The 26,947-nt window shown below is 47.1% G+C and overlaps 1 protein-coding gene across 1 annotated transcript; it reads right to left on the bottom strand.

The window, feature by feature from the left end:
- LOC142583517 (uncharacterized) lies at positions 1-25,730 on the bottom strand. The gene is made up of 11 exons (XM_075694005.1): positions 25,191-25,730; positions 21,569-21,950; positions 19,381-19,424; positions 18,350-18,432; positions 10,486-10,644; positions 9,219-9,281; positions 7,983-8,149; positions 5,608-5,687; positions 3,611-3,845; positions 1,278-1,344; positions 1-234 (listed from the first exon to the last, which is right to left on the bottom strand). The coding sequence occupies exons 1-11, from the start codon at positions 25,557-25,559 to the stop codon at positions 33-35; spliced, it is 1,851 nt and encodes a 616-aa protein (XP_075550120.1). The 5' UTR covers positions 25,560-25,730; the 3' UTR covers positions 1-32.
- Positions 25,731-26,947: the final 1,217 nt, after the last annotated feature.

The following is a 26,947-nucleotide window of genomic DNA, read 5'->3' as shown; positions in this document are numbered from 1 at the left end:
CTGAGGGCGAACGTGGAGTGTCGCGGCGTCCTCTAGAGGCTCATGGCGGAGACGAACTCTCGAGCACAGTTGCACTGCTGCAGCCGAGCTTGCCACGAGACCAACTCGTCGAGGACGGCGCGCTCGGCGCGGGCACGAGTCTCCGGCACTTCCGAGCGCAGCTTCTGCAGCACGCAATCCACGACCGCGCCCAGCCACATCACGTTGCCGTAGAAGTGGGGAGCCCCGCGGTCGCTGCGTGACGTGCACAGAGGCAACGGGCGTTTTTTAGGAAACCACTTTGCTGCCGGTGCTGTACGAAGTGTGCGCACATTTACACCCGTCTTTTGTTTTTAATGTATGTAGACTGTTTAAACAGCCTGCACGCTATATGCATGAGGAGTCTGAAGGCTCGCATAAAGTTATAAATTTGCCAATACATAGTCTTTCGGCATATCCTTACACTCTTATACAAGGTGCCCCAGCTAACTTTAGCCAGAGTTTGAAAATATGACGATGCACTCTAAGACGGCGCAACTAAATGCATGTTGCTGACTATTGTATGGAGTAAGTCGCACTATTTCTTTTATTCTGCTTAATTGCATGGTTAGTCAAGATTAACGAACCAATTTGTGAAGCAACCAAGTTAGGAGAAAAATTCCAGCTTGCAAAACGTCCGATTAGACAGTTTCTAACTTACTATTAGGCATTACTGTTCTTCCGTTTATTTCAGGTGCCCGCGAAATGCAAAAAAAGAAAAAAGAAAATACCACATGACTTTCACGCTTGCGCATCGTGATTGCAGCGCTAGCAAACACTTGTAAAAACGAACATAGCATCTGGCAGGGTGTGCTGCTGCTGAAAAGTCGACGGGGCAGTGACGCAGGCGATGGCTGTGCGTTTGACGCCACCGATGCCCTTCCCGCGCTGAGGTTCATGATAGTGATAAGCAGGCGCAGCGGCAGCACACCCGGCTAAATAGTATGTTCGTTTGTACGCGGAGCGCTTGGGAGCGCTGAAATCATGGGCAGGACATGTAATGAGGAAGGAAGATAACCGATGGTCATTAAGGGTTACGGACTGGATTCCAAGGGAAGGGAAGCGTAGCAGGGGGCGGCAGAAAGTTAGGTGGGCGGATGAGATTAAGAAGTTTGCATGGACAACATGGTAGTAATCAGTACATGACCGGGGTAGTTGGAGAAGTATGGGAGAGGTCTTTGCCCTGCAGTGGGCGTAACCATGAGGATGATGATGATGATGATGAGATGATGATGATGATACGTGAGGTATTGCCGTACCTGCAGTCTGAATGAGGGCTGCCAGCTGCGTTATCTTTGAACGCAGAGTCGCCGTTGTCTTTGCCCTCTGCGAACGAAAAAAAAAACATTTAGGGAAAAGAAACAAATTTCACTCGATTTCAATGAGTGCGAGCGCCTGTAGGTCAGTGTGAAAAGAAACGTTCGAAAAAAACAAAAATGAGATTCTACTTTGCACTTTCTTGCAAACTAAATTCGACGACAGCTCTCCCACAGGCTCACGCCACACGCACACATCACTATACATTACTTGGTTCTTCTTGATAAACACAATCCGTATTGTGTGCTTTGTGCTGAATTTCTACGAACCACTATTACCTAAACCACTAAAATTCAACTATATCCGTGACGATCTTCAGCTGAATAGTATTAGGTCCCTGGCTTTTGCGCCAATAAGCCCCATACATCATCATCATGCTACAGATGAGGAGGAGGGGTCTAGGGTGATGACTGGCTAAATATTTGACGTTATGTCTTTTCTTCCTGGACGCGTCTTGGCCACAAAGGTGAAAATATAACCGACCAAAGTCCGTGAATTGAGGCTACAGGCATAACAAACTTGCGTGCTAGGCATGCTCTTCATAGTTAACGCAAGGATGCTGCAACTTTGACGTCATGTGAAATGCGCCTTTAACCCATGCTGTTTGCACTCCGTGTTCCAATAGTGGTCCTATCATGACACCGGCAAACCAATTGCGCTGGCCACACAGGAACAAAGACGGGGTGGCTGAGTGTGATGAGTTGTTTTTTCATTCAATGATATGGACACTCCAACCGACTTTTCATCGTCGTCGTCGCCTTGAGGATCCGCATATGTCTAGGTATCTGTGTACTATATGCTTATTCATGTCGTATATGAGGGTTATATTCATAAACTATTCAATCGGTAAAGTTGCTCATACGAGGTCTTACGTTCTTGACTAAATTATTCCTCAGAATTTTGGGAATGGCAGCTCACAAGCAAATGCCACGGAACACAACATTCACAGCGCAAGCTTTTAGCTTAAATCTCCGAACACTATAAAGAAGGGCGAAAAAGAATATGTGCTCACAATCTGAAAGTTGTTTTTTTCACCGGGGTGCTCTTTTTGGAGAGCGCAGTGGTACCTGTGAGACGTCATTACAGGCGCTACCCGGAGTGTTAAGAAAGGTTTTAGGCGTTCTAGAAATTTTGGCGCATCCACGTATGTCGCGCCCACGTTAATCGGACCCGCGTATAGGGGATAGGGGGGGGGGGAGGCACCGTCCGAGAAGTTCAAGCGCAGCGCTAAACATTGCTGTCGCACTCAATGAAGTTGTTGCCGCTCTCGCACATTGCCCACACTCAAACATTGCTGTCGTACTGAGTTCTGTTGGCAGCCTACAAACCTACCTGTGCTCACGTGTCTTAACCTGTTGAACCCCCCCCCCCCCTTTTCTTTTTTTTCCAATCTACGTGTACAGGCGGGTACAAAGCATCGAGGGATCTGTGAGAGCGTGCGAGCGTGCCATGCCCATCTGCGTTCTTGCGTCCTCTAACGGAGCACGATGCCTGGTGCCAAGCCATAGCATTGCGCATGCGCGTCCCTTCCTTTCGTGCGCCTGCCAATGTGCCCACTTCTGGCCAGCTTGCTGTCGGAATGAATTGCGACGAGTGCAGAAGCTAACGCTAGGAAAGCGATGTCTCTTTCAGCCGGCAAAGCGTGCGGTACGTCGCGGCACGTCACAACGGCTGAAACAGACACCGCTTTCCTAGCGTAATCTTTGCCGCATGAAGCTGCAACCCGCTGTGCGCCATGAAGCTTGAGAATCGGATCACGTCTTCAACATGAAGGTAGGATCGTATGTGAAACTCACCGCGTAGACGCTCTCGTTTATAGCGCACCCTATCACCTGGCTCTCATGTATTGGAATCCTTAATAATCTGGGATTTCTCAATTGGATAGACTGGAAAGAGCCTAAGTTCAAAACACGTTTACTATGCATATACTATGCCGCCATCTTGTGATGCACCTCTGAAGAAATGTGTTCCTTTATACGTTGTTCATGAATTGCCAGCTCGTATGTTATGAGTACCTCAGGCTCAATAATGCGCCATATTGTCGCCCCCTGAGCCGAACGGAATGAGTTTCCAGCTGGAAAGCCAGTACTTAACAATTCTGTCTAAAAAAAAAAAAAAAAGGAGCACGGAGCTTGAGAAGGGCGTTTACTCCCAATTCTTTCAGTGGATGGTAGACAGAAAACCGATTTAGTGGATGCCGCAACTACATTGAAACAGACCTAGAATTTACAGTTTTGATTCGAGTAGAAGTCGTGCGTAAATTGTACAGACGTGCCTGGGTCGATAGCGAACGACAGGCAACCGGCCAAGTGCGCCTTCAGACCAGCGCTCTCGACCGAGATGGGCGTCCTGTCCGGCAGCCGGTACTCGAGGCAGGCGGCATCGGTCACGGCCACCAACAGCTTGTCAGCGTCCACGCCCGTGTGCCGGAAACCCAGGGCGCACTCGGCTACGGCGACGCAGCACGCCGCCTGCTGCATCAGGCTGCGGCCTTGTAACGCGCTGCGAAGCTGCCGTGGAGACAAAGGCGTGGTCACGAGGCAGGAGCGACCGTCTTAGTGGGCATGCGTTTGCGTTGGGACACCACAGAGTTTCTTGCGAAAATTATTAGAGGGAGCTATGGCGTTAGTGTCGACGGGAACTTCGTCTTTGTAACTTCAAAGGGCTTTGCGACTGATAAATGATTCAATTGCACCAAAATATTGTGTTATAAATGCAACAACTCTCAATGATTGTACACGTGCAGAGCGTCTTCTTGCCAAGAAATAAATCGACTGCGCGGAAGTAAGGACAAGGACGGTAGTAAGAGACGCGGACACGCGGGTGTCCGCGTTTCTTACTACGTCCTTGTCTTGAATTCCACGCAGTCGATCCGTTTGCTCACAGTATGGACCAGCTCGCCGAACAAGTCCTGTAGAGTCTTCTCGCTTTCTGCCTTTAGAAAGATGTAAGACTGTTTCCAAATTTAGATCAGTAAATGCTGATAGGCCGTATTATATGAATCCACGATAATGTCAGACGTCACAGGCACGCAGATTAGACAAATCCGTGTACTAACCATCAGTCCCGTGGTAGCTAACGGCCGCAGCACCAGAACCCAGAACTTATAATAACTTTAGTAGAAAACTATCTTACGCAAAAATTTCAATTTGATTGTAAGTGCTGTTCTAGATAATCCTTTGCTATGGACATGTCCGCTATCATGATGGGCTGGCACCTTATCTTACGAACGCTTCTATCGTGAGCACTTTTTGCGAAGACGAATCCGTACGACAAGCGCCGCAACTGCAACACAAACGTATGTAAATGGCGCACGCACGCGCGCACCCCAAGTAATTGTGAAAAACAACAACAAAGCATAGCCCTCCTTAACCACAAGCAACCACTGTCACCAAGGAGTACAATGTAAGTGCCCGTAAACGCCCGTTTTCGAAGCGCAGATGGATAAAACAAAAAAAAAAAGCGGTACCTCACTGAATGTCAATTGTTGCAGATATATGCGGAACAGTCTATTCGGTGGTGGCGATGCGGAATGCGTTATGCGTGATAATGTTTTTGTGGGCTACACTGACGCTGATGTAGCACGGGTTATTTATATATGCACGAGGCTTGGCCAGAAACGCCTAAGCCTATACGAAAAAGGAATAGTAAGCAGTATGGGACGCCTTGATAAACACACGCCCAGGGAAGATGGACGGTGACTAAAAGGGACCCAACGCGACAAGATGCGCCACTCGTGCATTAATTACGCATGCACGTGACGCCGTTCGCCCTCTGCTGTGTATGACGGCATGAACGCGTTGGTTAGGCCGCGCCGGGCATCGAACAAGCAAACTAAGCAGAACGTCCCTGAACGGTAACTGCCAAAGATATGCGTAACATTAGTAACGGTAGACGATGTGTGGAATTCATATGTTCGGCAATGTAATTATTTGCATCCATGTGCTCCTATGTTTAACGCCTCCTTTTTGCTCATAGTGTATGGGGAACGGCGAAAGTGGGCAGGCTCGTACATTTTTCTTTTTTCTTTTTTGCGCCCGGGCACCCATTAATATTGCGGACAATGGGTCTTTTTGTCACTGTGCTCCAGATGGCAGCTATCAACCGCGCGCACAATGGGCTTAAACTACACATTATTATCCCCCTGTATTGGGAAAGTGGTGATCTGGCTTCACACGGAATTTTTCTACCGATTGACCACATAATGATAAGCATTAAAAAAAAACAAGAAAGCTACCCTTTCGCAAGCACCACTTAGGCCTTTGCACTCACCGTTATCCGCGAGAGCGGCTTTCCTGCGTAACTTAGCTCGAACACAATGAAGTGCTGTGTTATGCAACATTGATTTGTGCCTGAAACAAAGAGGATGCAACATATGAAGAGTAACTGAAGGTACTATAACATTTTGTCTGCATATAGCCCACTACGTGTGATTTAGGCGAGAATAGTGAAAAAAAAAGCAAAACAAAAATCATAGGTGAAAGCTAGCGTAAATGACAGCAAGAGTACAGTGTTTCCTAAGAAGCACAAGAGCGTGCTGGTGGGCAAATGACCAATCAGAACTGCGAACGCAAATGAGGTTAAATGATTGGTATTATAGCCATTTAGCATAGCACGTGATGTTAGAGCAAATCAATTTAGTATTTAATGTCACGACGATATTAAGGCCACCGACGAAAACATGTATAAGATTACACAAGTGATGCACGTCGCCGACAGAGAAACTTAGACATTTTATGATTAAGCTGCTTCAAAACTGCCACGTGACGTTCCCTCCTATGCTCCCTCCTTTTCCTTCCTGCGTGGTAAGCTCGGTGTGCTTATTTTAGGAAAGCATACCGTAAGCGATTGGAGTACGGTGTAGATAGGTACTATATATATATATATATATATATATATATATATATATATATATATATATATATATATATATATATATATATATATATATATATATATATATATATATATATATAGAATGGACAATGGCAAACTACAAACAATTTATCTCCTATGACCGGAATAACCAAGACAACTGGGACATGAACCCGCAGTTGTTTCTCAACAAACCACTGGTAGCGATCAAGGTAAGATTCCTGTTTCTCGAAACCCTCTTGTACTATTCGTGACGAATCACTTGCCGTCACGATAAAGATCACAGGAAAATATCGGTCTTTCTTCAGCATAATAAAATATTTTAACTGTTTCATGCGGCACGGTTGAGATAGTCTTGCAGTGGATCCTGGTTTACGTAGCTGGATTCTAGTTATCTCTCTTTAGAATAACTGTTGGGCGTATACTTCGAAAAATGTGCATAAAGTCTGATTAGAATTTGTTGCGTACGTACATGAGAGTATATATCGCCGCTTCTTAGCATGCCATATATATTATTTGCTTTCGACATAGCCATACGGCTCGCAAGACTTATGTTATGCCCCGGCTGACCCTTTACGCCTCAGCAAGACATTTCCGTTTCTACTCTTGACGTTGTTATTGTCAAACTCTCTCCTGCAACTAAGCAAAATAGTGTGCAGTAAACACTTCCTGTAACGAAGCAGAAGGGGGAGCCATACTTCATTCGAATGGTTTCTCTCCCTTTCAGCCGCCGAATCGGAAGAGAAGCCAGTTTGGTGCATTGCCAGGTAAGCGAACGCAAGGGAGAGTTTTGAACTGTTCCATCAAACGAGTTACAACCTATAACCAGCGCTGCGCGCCAGCGGATTAGGTCCTAATTGGCATGAAATTATCAGTAAATTTGCAATCTTAAGGAAAAGAAAAGCTGGTTTATTCATTTAATAAAGTTTTCGCTTTATTAAAACAGGATTTTAAAATGCATGCGTTTCTGTGTGAACTTCTAGGGCAATGACGATTACTTCATTGTATTCTTTATACAGGCTGTCCCAGTTAACTTTAGCCAGAGCTTCAAAATATGCGAAAGCCACGTAGCTGGACAAAACCAAGGTAACCTTGTTTGCCGTCGCTTGGAGATACTCAGATTATTTTTTTTTAATTCTACCTAATTACATGATTAGTAATAAATTAATCAACGTCTCAAATATTATATTTAAATGAGAAGTGTCAATGAGAAAATTGTAGAGCAACCTGAAAAACTTCTGATACAGCTTTCTGTTGCTCAAGACGGGCTACATAGAAGTGTTTTTAGGAGCGTAAAAGAAGCCGGCGAATACACGCAAAATACCTCAAGCGGCGAGTCGCGCGGCAATTTTGCGTGCATTTGCGGGCTTCTTTCACACTCGGAAAAACATCATTATGTAGCACGTATTGAGCAACAGAAAGCTGTGTCTTCATTGGCATTGTTCATTTAATTATAATATTTAAGTTGATTAAATAAGTAATACTAATTATCTAATTACGCGGAATGGGAAAAAAATTTTGAGTATCTCCAATCGACGGCAAACATTACCTTTGTTCGGTGCAGCGACGTGGCATCAGCCTATTTTTAAACTCTGGCTAAGCTTAGCTGGGACACCCTGTATAGTTATAACTCGTTGCACTATAACGAAGCTTGACTGCAGTCTTAGAATTTCGTAGCATTCCGTTGGATTATGCATGATTCCTAAAAAAAAACATGTACGAGGGAACATAGTATTTTATCTCTAGTCAAGGAAAGTCCCTAGCATGTGTACCCTTCCATCGGCGGAAGGCCGCGAGCAAATCGGAGGCGTCGGGGCTGCCGCCCGTACCGGCCATCTCGGAGGCGAGGCTTTCGGCCAGGGACTCGCTCGAGGAGTCGACGCCCGTTCTGCCGCTGCGCAGAAGCCACTCCGGGAACTGGTCGAACACGCACGCGATCCTGCGCACGCGCGCAGCACGCGCACGCTGCAGCAAAGCCACTGCAAATATTCCACGAGGTAGAAAGCCAAGTTTGTTTTCGCGAGGTTCTTCAAAAGGCGAAGCGCCAGCGAGCTGCATGCGATATCGGTGGTCACTTCTTAGGATATTTAACCGCTTTCATTGTAGGCGAGTGAAGTAACACGTATACGCTGCTGAAGACCGGGCTGCCTGCTCGCAATACGCAGTTACTGCTTCTGTAGCCACGTACGTGAAACTTCAACAATCTAGCGCTGTTACTGACATCTGTGCCATGTCTGCACATGCGCGTACGGAGTATTCAGGAGCACCGCATAGTCGATTTCAACAGTTTCCTATAGCGCTCCCAAAGCTACAAGGCAATGCATAACGACTCTGCACCAGCTGCGTTCTGCGTCAGCGTTCCAGGGACGACCGTGCCAAAAGATCCCTGCAAGTTTCCAGCTATGACATGGTCAGTCATAGAAACTGCGTCAGATATCAGTGCCCCGAATAAAGTGTTTAGGCATACTTTATTTGTAGAGATGAGAGACCGGGTTAGAAGCAGGAAAAGATGCATTTGTTTTCTATATCTGCGGAAATGCACGCAAAACGGGACACCACTTGTCATGTTTACAAATGCGTTTCATAAAAAAAAAAGAAACAATAGGCTATTTCCGGGATGTCCAACGAAAAAAGAAAAGTTCACTTCTGTTGGTACGTCGATAGTTGAACGGTGTCATTCATAGTTGAGTGAAATTGAAGAATGTAAGCCTTTTTATAACATGGCACTTCCAGTTCAGTGCATCTGCGATTAGTTATTTTCAAATAGACCTTCTAGCGCCGATGTATAGCATCACCGTTGCTAGCATCGCCAATACATGGTGTCTAGAATTTCTTTCCTTGCAAACATTTTATCCAAAGTGGGAGCCTCAGGAAAGAGTCGGGACAATTACCAACCAAAGGAACTATCGAGAAAATGCATGCGCCACATGCCAGCTTCCACCATTTAATAATTCGGCGCAGTGGCTGATGGGTCTTCGGCAAAGAGAAAATCAGCAAGATGTTCTAACCGTTCAACCTCGATGAAGTTTGGAGTTCCGTAGTGGGTTCCATGCTTCAGCGTACTCAGTTTCCTGGAAAGTAAGACGGATACACAGGTCAGCAACGAGCAGCGAAGTCAATCTCTTTAGATGACGTGTGTTATATAGACCTGCAGTTTGCCACCGACGTACTAGGAAGAACCTTCCTTGGGCAAATGCTTATATGACTCACACGTGAGAGCACGAGACTTCCGGAGCAGCTTACCATGGGGGAAGGAAAATGATTATAGGAGAGAGTGTCACGTGGCAATTTTGAAGCAGCTTAATCCTTTAAAAAAACTATCAAGGAAAGTCGCGTGGGAAACGGAGCCTCACCACGTGATAGGCAAGCCATAGTTTATAGCTGCTGAGAGCGCAGAGAGTATGAGAGAGAAGTTTGCGGGGTCCCATCGGTACGAGAGCGTCACTAAAAGCTACCACAGACCAAACAATGCATCGAAGGTCTGGCAAATTTGGAGGGCCTACTTCCCAAGAGCCAACTTGCAGCGAGGCCCCGAAGGAAGTCAAGGCAGCTTCAGAGGATGTCGCCTTGGCGAGGCTAGGCTGCCTCAGATCATTGCTCCTTCCTACTTTTTTTGTTTCCACCATGATGCTTACCGTGCCTCAATCTGTCGCATAACCCAGGTGACTCAATCACAGGGCCCAGGCATATAACCGAGTAACAGCTACAGGTGAGGACATCGCGGTGACCAAAGGCCGATATTTTTCAGAAACTAATGCCATTGTTTGTGCACAGATTATTTCAAAATTAAATATTCGTCCTTTGATCGCGGTCTTGAAATGCTACGCAAGTGTATTTCTACTTCTTCAGCTCCTGCAAGTAAAATTGAAAAAAAAAAAACAAATGTGCTGCAATGGTGGCTGATAGGGCATTTGTAGCTATGACACAAGAACAGAAAAAAAAACAGCGTCATTCTCTTTACCACCAAACGCTTTAATGACGCTCACCCTTAACGCGAATATTTATTCACTTATAATCGAAGCACACAATCTGCATTTACATGAACGCACCTGTGGGCACTACAAACGGCTTCCCCTGCTCTTTCTCACCGATATAATCACGGCTTTAGTTAACTTCGCGCTACGCCGCACCAAAACACGGCTGTTAATAAATAAATAAATAAATAAATAAATAAATAAATAAATAAATAAATAAAGTGTTAGCTATTTTCTTTGAAAAACGGCAAAACTCCAAACCCAGGTATACGTTGGCAGCACGTGACTCCCAATAACTCACAGGCAGCACTGGATGGCGGAGGCGATGGTGTCGACCTGCTGCTGGGTGAAGTCTCCCGTGACGGGAACCACTTTGAGCACGGTCCGCCTGAGCAGGGAGGCCACCTGGAAGACTTCGCTGTGGCGGCCATGGGCGATCCACTTGGAACGGTGCTGGCTCCTGTGAAAGCCAGATAAACAGGGTGTTGTTAAACGGGTTCTGTTCCTCTCTTGTTGAACGCACACTAAAGAGAGAGAGAGAGAGGATTCAGTGGCTATTTAGCGGTAAATGCGAGATAAATGCGCCAGGCATTACTTCGCACCTCTTTGAGGTTGAGGGGCCGGATCCATGATTTAAACTGAGTTGACCACGCTGCAAGGTGTTCAGGAACTCATTCAACACACGTCCTGCCCCTTTAAAGAGCGAAGTGCAGCTGATGGTGGTCCGAAGCAGAGCCCCGTCAGTTGCACTGTGTGTGTGTGTGTGTAGTGTGTGCGTGTGCGCGCGCATGTGCGTGTGCATGTGTGCATGTGTGTGGTCGCGCGCGTGCGTGCCTCTACTCGTGACCGGCTGCCCACACTTAACACACATTCAAAAATTACATTGGCGCAGCACCAATCAACCCCATCATCAATGACAGATCGCATTCCAGTGAACTGACTCCTGGAAGGTCAGAAAGGCAGCGGCACTCAGCATATAGGCAAGGCGACAAATACTGCCAGTACAGCATTGTGTTGCTGACTGCGCAATGCGCACCGCCAGCGAGTCCCCGACCCGACAGCGTTGACACTCAACTTGCCTTAGTCAGGGCCGGATTAAGAAAAATGTGGGCCCTGGTCTAATAAGCATGCAGGCCCCCTTTCCCTATAGTGGCCCCACCCCCCGGTCGCCTGCTACGCTATTGGAAATATGACATGTTTCATTTTAATGCCACTATATTAAAAAAGGAAGTGCGGTCAACGAGATTATTATTATTGGTATTATTATAAGGAAAACAACAAAACTTGCTTGAAACGCGTGCTGTTGTAAACACCAACACATATGTTCACTTTGTGATTAACCTGCGTTCTGTTTTCAGCAAAATTTAGGCTTTAAGGAAAAGTTTAGTGCACTCAAGACGAACAAGAACGCAGAAAAGACAACACAGCTCAGATGTCGATCCTTCTGAAGCTAGGCTTTTTTTGCATCACTAAGGTTAATCCCGTGAGGAGACGCATGGTTGTATCCAAAGCATTCTTTATTAAAATTCAAGCATCAGACTGCAGTAATCGTTACACACGTTACTCTATAAATATGCAGTAGATATATACAATACTTAAGGAAATACAAACACCATAAAAATGCACTAGAATACGGATGAAAATTACCAACTGTAATTACAAACCATTATTTGAAAATATTTTCGTTAAAGACAAGGCATGCAAGGACGACACCAAATAAAGGTGGCACTATCAAAAACAACAAATATGCAGTTCTTTATAAGTATGCTAAATATAACAAGAACAAACAAGAGACGAATAACGAAGATTTGCATATCTTGAATTACACTGCTCAGCGTTTCATTGGCAACGTGGTGGCTGGGAGGCGACACAACGAACTTATTGGAACTATTCACGTATAGCGCAAACGCCCTCTTTTAAAATGACTTCTTCCGCGCCTTCGCTTTGGCGTAATCAGATATAGTCTATTCGAACGATAGATCGCGGAGCAGGTCACTTTCAATAGACATGATAGTAAGCGAGTTCAACTTTGTTGTCAAGGAGGCTCGAACGAAGGCGATTTTTATCAGCGACAACTTGGAAAACGATCGTTCGGTCTCACAGTTTACCACGGGTATGCTTAAGTACATTCGCAAAGATATAGAAAGGTTCGGAAACACTTTAATAAGCTTTCTTTCCCACAGCAACTTCATTATTCCCAGGGTACTCGTGTCCTGGCACACAGAGTTGTGCAGACAGTTCGCAAACTGAACGATTTCAGCGAAAAATGCTGGCTCCAACTCATTTTTGTAGGTTTTCACCAACTTCTCAGCCTGCTGTGGCAGAGAGGCCTGGCTCCCAACTTCTTTCAGCAATTTTAAGAATCCGAACCTTTCGCACTCGAAAGGCAGCCTTTCGCACTCGCAAAGCAGAGCCTAGACTGTCAAGTACAACATTGTAGGTCTCTACGATAAACTTTTTTTCTACCTTGTAGCGCACTATCGATTTTTCCGTCCGGGTGCTTACTCAAAACGATGCGTTTGTCCTCATCCTGATAACATTGATTGGTACTTAGCGTGCGTGCTCTCTCTTCGAAGGTATCAAAGAGAAATCGCAAAGAATTGACAAAGGCTTCTAGAGAGCTCAGCAGGTCTACAGCAGTTGAAATGTCTAGGCCTGGTTTCTGAAGTGCTACGCTCGTTTTGTCAAAGCACTCCAGGATATCACTCCAGAAAATCACCATGAATGCTGTCTCTAGTTTTGTCATTTTCTTGAAGAGAGAGTGCGCTTCGTTCCTAGTGTCACCGTTTTCTTCCTCGTTCTTTGATATAGCTTCAAGGCAACACAAGACTGCATTGAAATTTTTCAGAATGGCCTTACATGATTCAGCGTGTCTTGACCACCTGGCCTCAGAGAGAAAGGAAAAAGTGGGGAAGGAAAGGCAGGGAGGTTAACCAGTTTAGCTTAACCGGTTTGCTACCCTACACAAGCGGGAGCGGGATGGGGGGATGAAAGATGGGGAGAAGAGATAGAGAGAGCACATAACACAGCACACACTTCGTTAGCGCGGTACGTAACATCACTGTCACAGTCACTTGTCCAAGCCCGTCTCCTTCATAAACTGAAGTAGTCCCTTCGTCGCCTTCAGCTGCGATGTCTTCTGTCGGCAATATGTGAAAATAGTTGCAACTGACGATGGTCTTTTGTCAAGGTGCACTAGAACGGACGCTAGGGACTGTCTCTGAACATTATATTCAGGACAGTCGCACAGAATGTGTTCCAGCGTCTCCTCGCAAAGGCAGGCATTGCAGAGAGCGTTGTCGGCCATTCCAATGCGAAATGAGTAAGATCTCGTGAAGGCCACCCCTAGCCATAAGCGATAAAACAGGGTGGCCTCACTTCGGCGGAGTCCAGTTGGCATACAGAGATGCATCAAAGAGGGCAAGTCGTATTGACGATTGCTCCGGTTGGTCTGGCTGCTTGGTGTGTACCATAGAGAAGCGTGATCTCTCGTGCAAACACTCGAAGTCTGCTGGCTGCGTCGGACCCTGAAAGTGGTATGGCCTCTTCCTGTGTGTCTTCAAGAGCTGCCCGAGCGGCTTTATCGGCGTCTTCATTTCCTATGACGCCGCAGTGACTTGGCAGCCACTGAAACGTCACGTGGTGTCCTTTCTCATCTGATGTATGGAGTAGGCATCTAATATCGAACAGGAGCTGTTCGAATGGCCCGCGACGCAGAGCCTGATAGCACAGATTGTAGGGCTGCTGCCTTTGAGTCACTGAAGATTGACCATTGTCGAGGTGGTTCTCGATTGACGAAACAAAATGCAGCGCGAAGAGCAGCTTGTTCCACAGATGTCGATGTCGTTGGGTGGCCAGTCCTAAAGCTGATGGTAATAGCTCTTGCTGGGACGACCACAGCGGCGGACGAACACTGGATGTTTGTGGAACCATCAGTATAAATATGTGCAATGTCCACGTACCTCTCGTGCAGAAGAAGCAGATACAATTGTTTCAACAAAGGCGACGACAGCTCAGACTTTTTCCCGATTCCTGGTACGCTGAGACGGACTGTGGCGCTGACAAGACACCAAGGAGGTATCGATGGTTTAGATGCAGTGGTGAAGTCCAAGAGAAGTTTGTCGTTGTACTTGACGATACATTTAGAGAATGATGCTTGGTGCCTGTCTGAAGGTAGTGTTGCAAGGTGGTAATAGGGGGCACGTGCAAAATGTCTGTTGTGCGTTCTCAGGGCTTCCATCGTAATGTGAGTTTGCATTGGATGGTCCCGAGCAATCGCATCAGTTGCATCTGTTGACGTGCATGTGGGCAAACCAAGGCAAACTCTGAGTGCTTGAGCTTGTGCTGCCTGCAGAACACAAAGATTTGTCTTGCAGGTGTTGTTCAGTACAGGTAGACTATATCTTAAAAAACCGAGAAAGAAAGCTCTGTAGAGTTTTAGCGTTGCATCTACTGACATCCCCCACGTCTTTCCTGTCAAGTATTTGAACAACTGGGAGGTTGCTGTCAGGCGCCGTTTCATGTAGGCTACGTGTGGGCTCCGACAGAGGTCTCGGTGGATAATTACGCCAAGAAATCTGTGGGTTCTGACATAGGAAATAGTTTGCCTATTGATTGAGATGACATAAAGCGTCATTGGTTTGCGAGTAAATGCCACTAGTGCGCATTTTTTTTTCTGGTGATATGCTGAGACCTTGTTCACACAAGTAGCTCGCTGTCAAAGTATCCGCTCTTTGAAGCCGTGCAAGTATCTGTGGACGTGTGACTACCGAAGTCCAGACACAGATGTCTGCGTATATTGAAATTTTGGTCTCAGAGAGACTTTCCAAAACAAGCTGCTGGCCAGTTTCACCCATGCTGTCTATAAGATACCTCCATCGCTTAGGTGAGGCAGCAAAGAACACATATAGGCCCTGAATTAGTGAAAAATTTGACTGCCTCAAGGCAACTGTAAACGCTGCACGCACCAACTAAGTTCAGTGAATGACCAGCACACGGGACGTAGACTCGCCAATTCGTTCAGGTGTTTGATTTGCGCTTGTAGTTCTTTGTATTTTCCTGACATATTACTCGCATTCTCATAAGCTTGGCATCTACAAACATCAATTGAGATGCCATAGGTCGTCAAGAGGGACATCACGGTATCGAAAAGATACAAGACTGTATGCGATTCAATCGGAACAAATCCAAGAAGCGTTCGTACACTTTCCCATTTAAGCAGTGTCGTAAAACAACTGACAGCTGATCAACGTGAGCAAGGTCTGGAGCCGAATAAACAATTAAAGAGAAGTATTTTGTGCGTTTCACTTCGTCAACGAGACGTTCCTTGAGAGCCTTTGCCCTCTGCTCGATAAATTCATCACAAATGGTTTCTGACAGTTACGATGGGTGACCCTTTCCTTTGTTCCCGTAGCGTTTGATGTGCTCCTCTAGAAAGGGATCAAACTTGGCAATGGCCTCAAGCACTCCCATATAATTGCCATTTCTCGGTGAACCAAAAATCTCCTCACTGCCCCTAAACGCCAGGTTGCGCTCAGCTAGAAGCTTAACTACAACGACTACGCGCTTCAACACCTCTGTCCAGTAAGCGGTCTCAGTGACAAGATGCTTAACCAGCTCCTTGTGAATTGTGCTGCTCGAGTTAGAGCGGGCGAGCCATGCTGCCACGTAGTTCCGGTGCTCGACGCTATTTCATGTGTGCAAACCTTCTGCTCTTTTCCAGTCAGAGAAGCCGTGCGTGGTGAAAGCACTGGGGTTGCTTGAAATCGAAAATAGTTTGCACTTGAAACAGTAAATGGAACCTTTGGACCTTGAGTACATTAACCAGTGTCGCTCGAACGCCTCCCCATTTACAGCCTTTCGCATGAAAAGATGAGGTGACATATAGCATTTCTGAGTTTTGTATTGCCTTTCGGAAGACGGAAAATTTTCTGCCCAATTTTGAAAATACAATGGCCCTTTCTCAAGGCATACACTCCGAAAGCTGTCAGTAATAACGTCCGGCCACTTAGCAGGGTCACTTCGGAGAATCTCGCAACGTACCTCTTGCTGCGGGGGTGTCTGTACTTCTCTGTTGCAGCAACGAGAAGCCATCTCATTCATCCTCTCTAGGCACACTTTGTGGGTGGGAACATGATTATTTGAAGCCAAACTAAAAGGAAACAAGTGAGTCAGTTCTTGGAGTGTTGTTTCCTGGCACTCGTCAGTAGAAGGAGGCTCATCAGGGAGGTTTGGCACCTGTTTATCAGCAGTAGTAAAAATCGGACGTGGCAGACCGGACACCTGGAGCTCTGTGGCAGGGGCCCGGTCAAGTAGCATAGACGTTGCTGACTCAGGAACAGGACAGGGCTCGGTTAGCGTCGGTTGCTCAGAAATATGGATGACCGACGTTGGCACCATTTTCACAGGATCTAGACAACCAAGATGAGTCAAGCCTTGCTTCTTGCCAGGAAACCGTGGTGATGGAGTTGGCAAGTCCTCCACAGAAGCACAGTCGGTACTACTAGGAGTTTGACACGGACTCTGGGTAGAGCGATCATACTGCTCCGCGGAAGCTGCATTCCTAGCTACTTTGTCATATTTGGTAGCTTCTTTTCACGCTCTTCTCTTTCTAACTTCGCCTTTCGCTCAGACGCACCACTTTGATGCTTCCGACCGAGCATTTTCGCATGAATAGATGCTAATTATTCACCGGGCACTTTGTCAGTCCGACGCGACCGCAGGTGTCAAACAGTAGCCGTTCCGATGACTGGCGCACGCTGCCTGGATGGTCCGTGGTTGGCCGAGAGTGGTGCGTCCCCCGGGAGCTCCTCAGCAAGCGGGCTTATGCAAGCTTAACCGGCGGCTCGGGGCTGAATCGCAGCCCGCGATCAACTTCCTTTTATAGACGCGCGCCACGTCTGTCTGTTACGAGCGTCAAAGCAGGCGTTCACATACGCATAGAGTTCCTTGTACAAATTTCCTCCGCCGTACAAACTCACTCCTTCTCCCGTTCCGGTCTCGTCTTCCTATTGGCTAGGAGCAATCGTCTGTTCGGGAGGTTCTCGATTTTTCTTTCGCCCCGTCGACGTCGAGTGCGAGAACGAAGGGGAGAGGGCAACTCCTAGCACGGGCGAAGTTACGCGCACTCCGTCGCCTCTGAGTCATCTTTTTCTACTTCTTTCTCTAAGTTCGGCGGCCAGTCTGACCTACTTTTTCCGTCGAGCGCGCGCGAGGGTGCTCGGCAGCCACTAGGCAGGAATGGGCCCTGGGGACAGGCCTTTGTCTCCAGCTCTCCAACTTCCCCCTTTATTCTTCCACAACCCTAGCCCAAACAGTGAACATTGCACGTGTGACGTCTTCTTTCCTTTCCTGCCTAGACTCTGCCATCAGACTCATCGTCATCTGCTATCCGACTCATCCTCCCCCGCCCAAATCACCATAACGGTTAAGAAAAGTCGAATGGGAGGCACTGTTGGGTACTGCAGCACATCCTTTCTATGAGAAGGACAGCGGCGGAACTATTTGAGAGGCGGAGGGCGGCGTGGTGGTGACGAGGGGCAAGGGAGATTGAGGTCCTCATCCCACATTGCATGTTTTAGGTGTTTCCCCCTTGCCCCTCCTCTCCAGACATCACTGGACAGACGGACTGACAGGAAACCACGAAAGCTCTTCCAAGCAAACCCACCTCGCTTCGTAAGAAAGAGGGCCCCGCCGGGGTGGTGGGGGATTCCTGTTTTTGCAGCTCGACAAGCTCTCCCCAAATGGTCAGAGGCTAAGCGCATGCTGTTACATTAGGCGGGGGGCCCCGTCTGCTCGTTCTGGTTTTCTCGCTTCACACATGTCGCTCGAAGTTCCGTTGCCCATGGTTCCATATACTAAGCAGGTTAGAATAAATGGGCCCCCTTCTCCTACTGTCCGAGGTGAGGCCCTGGGCTGCAGCCCCTTAGCTCCCCCCCCCTCCCCTTAATCCAGCGCTGCCCTTAGTGGTCGGCCTAAATCAACCCTCACTGTGCGGATGGGTTGGCCGATTGATGTGGTTAACGTTTCGAAGCAACGCAGGTATTACGGAGGCGAATTAGTGCATGATTCCTAATTAATTTGGGCAGCATAGAATTCTTTATCGTACGCCCGAGACTCGATATATTAGAGCTCCCCGACAGCGGCTGTGGTCATAAGCGGCTCACCCGTTCGGCAGGAAGGCGAGGAAAGTGAGCGGCGCGTCCTGGTTGCATAGTTCCAGCAGTCGACTCGGGAACACCTCGATGGGCTGCCGGGACATGCGTGGCGTGAAATGCGATAAAGGTGCACATCAACGAATGGGCTCCAAACAGAACTGCACTATATTTACAGCCAGACAGACAAAGGAAATTCTTAATAAGTGTGTAACAGACATCGCGTTCCTATCCCTTGAACTGGATTACTCCAAGAGGTGGACATTACTTGCATGATAAATTTAAATAAACATTTGACTAGCTCGCAGAGTTTCCCAAGTGAACTTCGACGCCATTTCTTAAGAGTTTGTGGTAGTTCAAAATGTTCTGCACAATTTGAAATATGGGCGTTAAAAGTGATAAGGTCATACGTTAAAAAGTGAAATTTCCCTAATTACTCAACTGATATCGTTTTATTGCGCACGCAATATCCGCATCATCGAATAATCCAGCTCAAAAAGCAAGAATGCGTTATAGATTACATGTGGGTATTAAAATTCCGTTGAAATAAAACACTTCGTATGTGCGAGTTTGTTATCTGTGATTTTCACTTGTTTTCATGACTAAGCCTTTTGGCAATGTCGGCAGGTTGGTCAACGTCGTTTAACCATAACACAAAGAAATCTCCTGCAAGCATGTCAACGTGATCTTCCGGACAGCGGCTTAAGCAGATCTGAGTTTATTTTTATATTTGTACACAGGCTGTACGTAAAAAAAAAAAAAAACTTACGAGGCACCTTAGATGCCGCGTTGTTGAAATCTCTAGCATCAATACGCCCATATCTGCAGGCAACCCATAAAAGTTGACGGCAAACGCGATATTCAGGCGATATAGGCTTCATCGATCGCAAAGACGATGTTTAGCTTTTACTATAGCAGAGACTCCCGTAACATGAGTAAGGGGAAAAAGATGTAGCTTTTAATATAGTTACCCGCAGTACTCTTATATAATAAACTAAATGCGAAACGCTAAGCATGCCTATAATACGTTTCTCTCCACTTACCCGCTTGACACCTTGTTTGCTTTTTATTATGACTTGGGGAGGGTCTGAAAACAGGATGGGATAAGTTAAGGCCACTGTGAACACCGGAAATAAGAAAGAACTCACCCATACGGCCCCTCAAAAACGAAGCCTGTATTTACACACACACAAAAAAAGAAAAGAACTTATGCTGGAACTGTTCGTAAGAGAAAATTAAACCACTCTTAATACTGGACATGTTAGCGCAGATGGCTGGCCAATGACAATGATCCCTTACGAGCGGAAAGCTTAGTGAATTAGGCCACACTTTTTCTCTATTTTTTGAGCCTGTAGATTTATTATTAGAGAAACCATAGTAAATATTCTGTTATCCTGATAGGTTTTCTTTTAGTGCTTTCAGGCAAGTGACAACAAGCCATGTAGTCGGCATTCGCGATGCCAACGTTGCCTGTACATTTCCTCTCAAAGTTGAAAAGGCACAGGCCAGGATCTGTCCACGTTAATGTCCCAGAACTATATGCTGTGCTATGTGTAAACGGAAGGCGCAGTGTGACACACAAAAGCTGATGAAAAGAAACGTATAAGCTACTTACATACTCTGAAGAGGAGTAAATATAGCATACGTTGGAATACGAGGACAGTACCACGGGCCATCTTTTCGGCTTTTCGTACTTGAAGTACACAAGCCAGTGCTAACCTGTTACGCTGGTAAGCTACTCCGCTCCCGCCATAGCGGAAGGCTATTGCAGACATCAGCGGCCACTTTGTTTTTTTCCTTTATTGATATTTTTTGCGCCCGACTGTCGGGCGCGCAAGTATGAGTGCCATAAAAGTCGGAGAAAGCTAAATCATTTTGTGGTTTGCTCGTAAAGGCTAAGTATTTTTAATGGCACTGGCCTCAATAACATGAGTGCATCGTACTATGCCATTTGTTTGAAAGTGTGTCTCTAGGTGGAGACAAAAAAAAAATCGTTCTTTTCCTGCAGCCTGTATGCCACACTGATGCATAAATATCCAGTTAAGCTTCAACTTGCTCAGTCTCAAAAGATTCATGCGCGCATTATAAAAGCCGGTATCTCCTCAGAACTACCAGCATCAGGACCTGTATACATAAATACCTACTACCAGATGGCTTGCTGAAATGGTTTCACGAGAAAGCTTGCCTCAGAATTAAAATATGCCTTTGTTCCACTGTTACTTTGTTTCTTTTCGACTTAACGGACTTAACGCCTGTGTCACTCACGATAAGTTCAACGGGGGCTTTCATGAAATGCATATAGTTATGACGCACTAGACTAATGGACATTGAGAGTAAACAAAGAGCGATCGATTTTATTGTAGTAAAAACAGTCTTCAGAAAAGAAACTTCACTTTTCACGTGATGCCGTATACTTTCAGATGAATTCGCGTTACAAGGCAGGATGCAGTGCCACTCCAAAGTATAAGAATATATCTACAGTTAATCTAGTGACCTCTCAGCACACTCAGTGCGTTACCGAACCGCCTCTGACTGTGCAAACCTCTCGCACAGGGCACGAACTCTCACTTTCATTCCTCGTTCTCTTGTCCAACGTAAAAAAGTACCGCAAAACCACAGAGCTGAGAGGCAGCTTTGGTTCCACTTTTTGAACCAATTACATTAGTGTGTATTCCTTAAGTGACATTCAGAACACTGACTCTACTGTACAGGCAAGGTCTGTCGTTGACGTGAAAGATGCTTCTGCTGCCCTTTTGCTAGAAAGTGGCAGGGTCAGGGGTTACTTTCCGGTTCACAATTTACTTTGGCCGTGTCTACTCTTATTGGTTTAGTCAATTAACGTGCGTGAATTGAAAATGCTTAAAGATGAAAAGAACCATGACTTCGGAAGGGACGTAAGACGAAGGAGTGGACAGGACGAGATCTGAATCTGCGGAGGAGAAAATGTGGCTTCTGCGCTAGCCTCATCGCTTCAACTACTTTCCGAGCAAGAACTTATTGCTATTTTCTTCGTGTTGGCGTTTGCCCACCTGACATCGCAAAGACGAGATCTTCAGAGAGGTGTTCAGAGATCTTCAGAGAGAAGTCACGGTTCTTTTCCTCTTTAAGCATGTCGGACCAAATGGCCCAAAGTTCCTCCCTCTCGAAAGTGACCTGAATAGTGACTTCCAGTCTACTACCCCTGCTCTAGCGCACACTGATCTGCTCGCATTTGAAATGGTCGACACGTACCGCCCGGTAGCGACCATCTCGCCGACCACGGCCCCTCGCTGATCTCAGATGGGGCGTACCCGACAGAGCGTGCTCTGTGTTCAACGAGTTCGCGTTGGGGTGTCATGCTGGTGTTCACTTCCTCCTCGTTTTTGTGAACAGCCACATACTCTTCCTCGTCTTCATCATCGGAGCTGTCGAGCAACCTTTGCGTCACTGAGCTCTGGTCGACCAGCAAGGGACGCCGGTCCATAAGCGGGTACGATTCGGCAAATCGCCTCCACGAAGCGCTTGACGCTGACCGGTCCGAACTCAAGAAGCGTCGGCCACCGTACACAGTCACCAACGTGAAGACAAGCACCAGAAGCGTCAGCGCAAACGAGCAGGCTATGTAGATGAGCACCTGCGAACCATCATCGCGCATAAAGGTTGAATTGATTCGAATGTTACTAATACAAAAGTGCCGAAGGTCAACAGTGAAGCGACAAGGAATTCTATGGAAATCTAACAATAGTTTTCGCAGACTTGTCAATATCCCGCAAAATCTCGAAGTCGAAATTTAACCAACGTTATGTCTGAACTCGTCATTACGCAATATTACGTAGGTATGCACTGTTCGTCCTGCAGTCACCAGTTTTACTCTTGGTGGCTTAGTATTTCGGGCAACAAATCTTGAATTAAATGTGCAGCAAGAAGTGAATAAGCACGAACTAGGACACTGAAAGCACTGTTCAAGTAAATTTTGCCTGCTTTGTGTACAGCGGATTAATATTGACCATATACCCAAGCAGTCAGCTGCACTTAACAGCTACCTAACTATTTCGAATCAGTATATTCGCAGCGCACAAACAAAACAATGAAGGTATTGTCGACGAGGCTGTGGACCTACCACTAACATTTGAGCTGTGTGCAACAATTATTTATACATCAGCAGGACCTCATGTACGGCGAGAAAAAATTAGCCATCAGTATGCATGACGTGTTGCCTACTTCTACAGTAGCGTTATTTGTAGCTTACAGGACAAGGTAAACGCTATAGTTCAGTCGGCCAATGCGAAGACCTAATAGTGTTCACGTAAAACCTGCGAGGAAATGCTGCTGATTTATGGAATGACACATTGCGTTTTGGAATTTATTATTGTGAGGTATTACGTTTGGGCTCCTGAAGATACGCACGATCTCATTTTTAAACATTGTTTGAACGGCCTGCTAGCGTGAGGCTTACGAGGTAGGCATCAATGTCTTAGACTTTGCTAAATAAACACCCGCCATGGTTGCTCAGTGGCTATGGTGTTGGGCTGCTGAGCACGAGGTCGCGGGATCGAATCGCGGCCACCGCGGCCGAATTCCGGTGGGAGCGAAATGCGAAAACACCCGAGTGCTTAGATTTAGGTGCACGTTAAAGGTGGTCGAAATTTCCGGATTCCTCCACTACGGCGTGCCTCATAATCACAAAGTGGTTTCGGCACGTAAGACCCCATAACTTACTGAATAAACAAATTACGTGGTGTTGCCCAGAACGAACGAGTTAACAGCATGTTTTGTAAAAGGTAATTTCTCATCATAATCTTCATTGAAACTGAGAACTGATTACAACGAGCTTCGCCATCGAGGACGACTCTTAACTGAAACACTGGATTCGATTAACTGATATACATGATCAGGGTCATGTAGAGAAAAGATCTGTAGAGAAAGGTGGGTTCAAATAGGCAACGAGCCGTTATCTCCTGCCGAACTAAAAATGAAGCCACCATGGTTCTGCTACCACTCCACTGCACACACGAGGCGTTAAAGGGTCGCGCTGTTGCCATGCAGCAGCGCCTGTAGACATAATGCTGCAGTGCGATGCTTAATGGGTATACACGGTGCCCCAATTGAAACGGTCATGCTTTAAGAACAGTTGCTCTATCTAGGGAGGATACGCATACTGCAGTATTGTCAAAGTGGAAATCGTCATCCTCCTTAGAGTAGCGCGAAACTACAAAGAAAACCCGCACGATTTTCCCAGGAAGAATGTTTCGCGGTTGAATAAAAAGTCGTCGTGGTCCTGGAGGATGGAGCTCGAAAACTTTCTGCGATGACACTTCCTCCAGCTTGCTGATTACCGCACAACTGCTTTGCAATATATAGTAGTATTGTTCGCTGTCCCTTTGCTCAATTCGAGGTATGATCTTTCTTTTTGTTACTTGATCCGGGTTGGCAAGGACATCCACTATTAATAAATTGTGCAATGAGAGATCAAGGAGGCATCACAACAGATATCGAACTTGAGGAACTGTGGCTCCTTCACTGCTGTACCCTTCAATGAAAAGTTATGGAGGCGGAGGTTCCCTATACTAGTTCTCTATTATACGTATCGGGGAGCTTACCTACCAAAGGGTTAAAAAATTCTTGGGTGTTACGCGTCGTAACCATGATCCTATAATGAGGGACGCCATAGTGTGGGACTTCGAAATAACTTTGACCTCCTGGGGTTTTTTAACGTGCACACAATGCACGGCACACGCGTTTTTTTTATTTCGCCCCTATCTAAATGTCGCTGCTGCGACTGAGAATTCAACCAGCGACCTCGTGCTTAGCGGCACAACACCATGTCTACTAAGCCACAACGCCGGGCCTCAACAAAGGTGCAAGTGATTCATCAGAGAGGCGCTAAGAACTATGACAAAAGCAGGACATGACAGACAAGCTGAGGCTTTGTGGAGTTCCACCTATTGTCACCAATGAAGCTGCAGTAAGTGAACTTTACAGGTGGCAGCACAATAATTGGCAAGCGCGTCGTTGTGAATTAAAGCCACCATTGTGTCATTAACAAAACTGTCACGTGACGGTGTACGCTGGCGTTGGCCTTAAGGTTACGATGGTTTCTGTTGAGTTGCGCTTCAGTTTCGGTGTCAGCGTCATAATTAAACCCGTTGAGATAGAGTATGCGTAATAGCAACTTGAGAGGTTGGCCTAGCTAGAGGCTTCGCATACTACCTGCGCCTCAATAGACGCGCTCTACCCCGTTGGCCAGCTGCCTGTTCACATCATCTCTCCAGGCCAGGACGGGCGCAGCGCTCATCGAAGACGTGTCCTGGCTAAGTGGCGCACGCACGCCGCTTCAAGGAAGACGCGAGGTCCTCAGAGGCAACGCCTGGACAACGAGCAGGATGAAGAGACAAAGGCGAATGTGATGCCGTGGCCAGTGACGTGTGCAACACGTGCGACATCGTGCTCGTTCAACAGTGAGGCGCCTACTGTGGGATGGTCCCGGTCTCACGATATTAAGAGAGAAACACAAGAGACGTGGCATTACCACACTGGAGGCATGGACCACGCCACCCCCTTACGCCGACGCCCAGCAAATTATCAACTCTTTATGGGAGTTGGTGCGCGGGGCTAGCTGGCTTGACCAGCAGGTTATGAACGTGCAGATATCTAAAAATATTTCTTTGATTATTTTATTATCCGCACCATTGAACCCTGCTTGGGCCACTGAGCCATCTTTTTCATGAAGGTTTATTCTCTCGCTCCTTGGCCCCCCTGCGCCGTGGTCGTTTTTTCTCAAGCTGTCTCCTCCCGCTGCTTGGCAAGGTATGTCTAAGGCAATGAAACGACGCCTTCGAGTCAATATTGGAGGAAAAAAGAAAGACTTACGTACCTGGTCCGTGTGGAAAAACTGGCGCATAATGTCCAGGCCACTCATGCCCGCAGTGTGGTCTGTGGCGCTGGCATCGTCGTCGGCCGTCGAACGGTGGTCGCCATTGAGCACCACTTTGCTGGACTTGGGCAGCTGACGCCTGGGAAGCAGGCTCAAGACGCCGCTCGTGTTGCCTCCTTCGGCAGCGTTGAGTTTGTTGGCCGGCTGCTCCAGTTGTGCGTCCGCCTGGAGGCTATGACTTAGGTTGTACGGGGAGTGCGAATCATGGCTTGGGAACCCTGGCGTTATCTGGTCCGTCCGTATAGCAGGTGCGGTAGCGGAGCCCAAGACTGCCAGCAACACAAGTTGCAGCCATGGTGCAGAAGACATTATCTTCTCAGGAAGCAGAAATTCCAGCACTAAGAGTGTCGAGCGTCAGCGATGACCTAGGGCGTCGATCGATGGCATGTACAAGCTGGCGCGTGCGCAGCACCCTTACCTTCCTCTTTGTCAAATTCGCGCGTGGTATGTTCATTGGGCCGAAGGTCCCTGCTTCAATACAATCGCATCAGTAGGAGCGGAAGACAAATCGTTAGAATTTATTGCTTTTCATAACGTTCCAACATGTTTTCTCGGGCATTGATCATCTGCGAACGTGGCGCAAGGGACAAGGAGAAGGAACGCTCGGTTTAGAATACCCACCCATATAGCACTGCAATATAAAAAAAAAGATACCAGCCCTGGTCAAGTGCTCAAAGGAGCCAGCGACAAAGGAACCAGCGTTAGTGTTTGATATCTCCGAAGCACTACCTTTGTACGGGGCGTGAAGTGCGGTGCACGTAACTAAATGTTAGAACGGCAACGTGCGTTCCCTGCAACGTTTGAAGTTGACTCCAAGAAATCGACACACAGGCTGACGCATAGGGATACAAACTGAGAACGCAGCGCTACGAATAAAGCAGGGCAGGCTCGAATATATACGCAAAGAACCAAAGGCAGTCACCACTGTCTTTATTTCGCCGGTCACGCGAAGAAATCTTCCTTAACTGCTGGGAACTTCGTTCATTCCCATTATACAAGGCATTGAAAATTTGAGCGCGTCGTAGACGAATGAGAACACATCAGTAAGAGTGGCTGACTAGGCTGGTTGATTCGCGACGAGAGAATGCATTCTGAATATCCATCCCGAGTACAACAAAGAACGACGCAAAGCACGCGCACAACACATTGAACAGCGTACTCTAATAACGTACTACACGGACGCAGCTATGTAGGCAGAAGCGACTGGGCAGCGCTACCAAAGGAGGTACGCCCTGGCAGTCGTGAACGCGATCAGCCAACAGCAAATTACCGCGTCGGCCACGGCGGGATCCCCCACCTCGGTTGAAATATTAGCAGTGTCGATCTCATTCGCTCACGCGGAGCGTTCGCAAAGGGAGTCGGTCGTGGTCACGGACTCCCAGGAGACATGTCGCATGTTTCTCAAGGGGCACGTGACTGCGGCTAGCCTCGCGATAATTCCCAAATCCTTCGACCACCATCATCGCCTACTCTGGTTCCCGGGCCACGCGTGGGTACAGGGGAACGAAAAGGCTAACGCGTTAGCTCGTGGGTTCACTAACCGAGCGACGGCGTCCTCTTCTAACCCCAACAACCCGCACTATCCCTCACAAAATTCCACAAATTTAAATGCCAAAAACATCCTTGCTCATCAGCGCAGAGTCCGCAGAAAATACCCGTCGTCTCACCCACAACTTAACGGGGAAGAGGCTGCCGAT

Source organism: Dermacentor variabilis, chromosome 5 (assembly GCF_050947875.1).
Source record: "Dermacentor variabilis isolate Ectoservices chromosome 5, ASM5094787v1, whole genome shotgun sequence".
Classification (NCBI taxonomy): Eukaryota; Metazoa; Arthropoda; class Arachnida; order Ixodida; family Ixodidae; genus Dermacentor; species Dermacentor variabilis.
Note: the sequence above shows the minus strand (reverse complement) of the source record. Positions and strands in the feature narration are given on the sequence as shown.

What these genes read in the sequence shown, in the direction of transcription:
- LOC142583517 (XM_075694005.1), bottom strand. Translation starts at nt 25,559, where the DNA reads ATGTCTTCTGCACCATGGCTGCAACTTGTGTTGCTGGCAGTCTTGGGC. An exon ending in GAGATGGTCGCTACCGGGCG is followed by an intron (nt 19,425 to 21,568) that starts GTACGTGTCGAC and finishes TCCTGTTTTCAG; the next exon opens with ACCCTCCCCAAGTCATAATA. An exon ending in AGCCCTCATTCAGACTGCAG is followed by an intron (nt 235 to 1,277) that starts GTACGGCAATAC and finishes CACGTCACGCAG; the next exon opens with CGACCGCGGGGCTCCCCACT.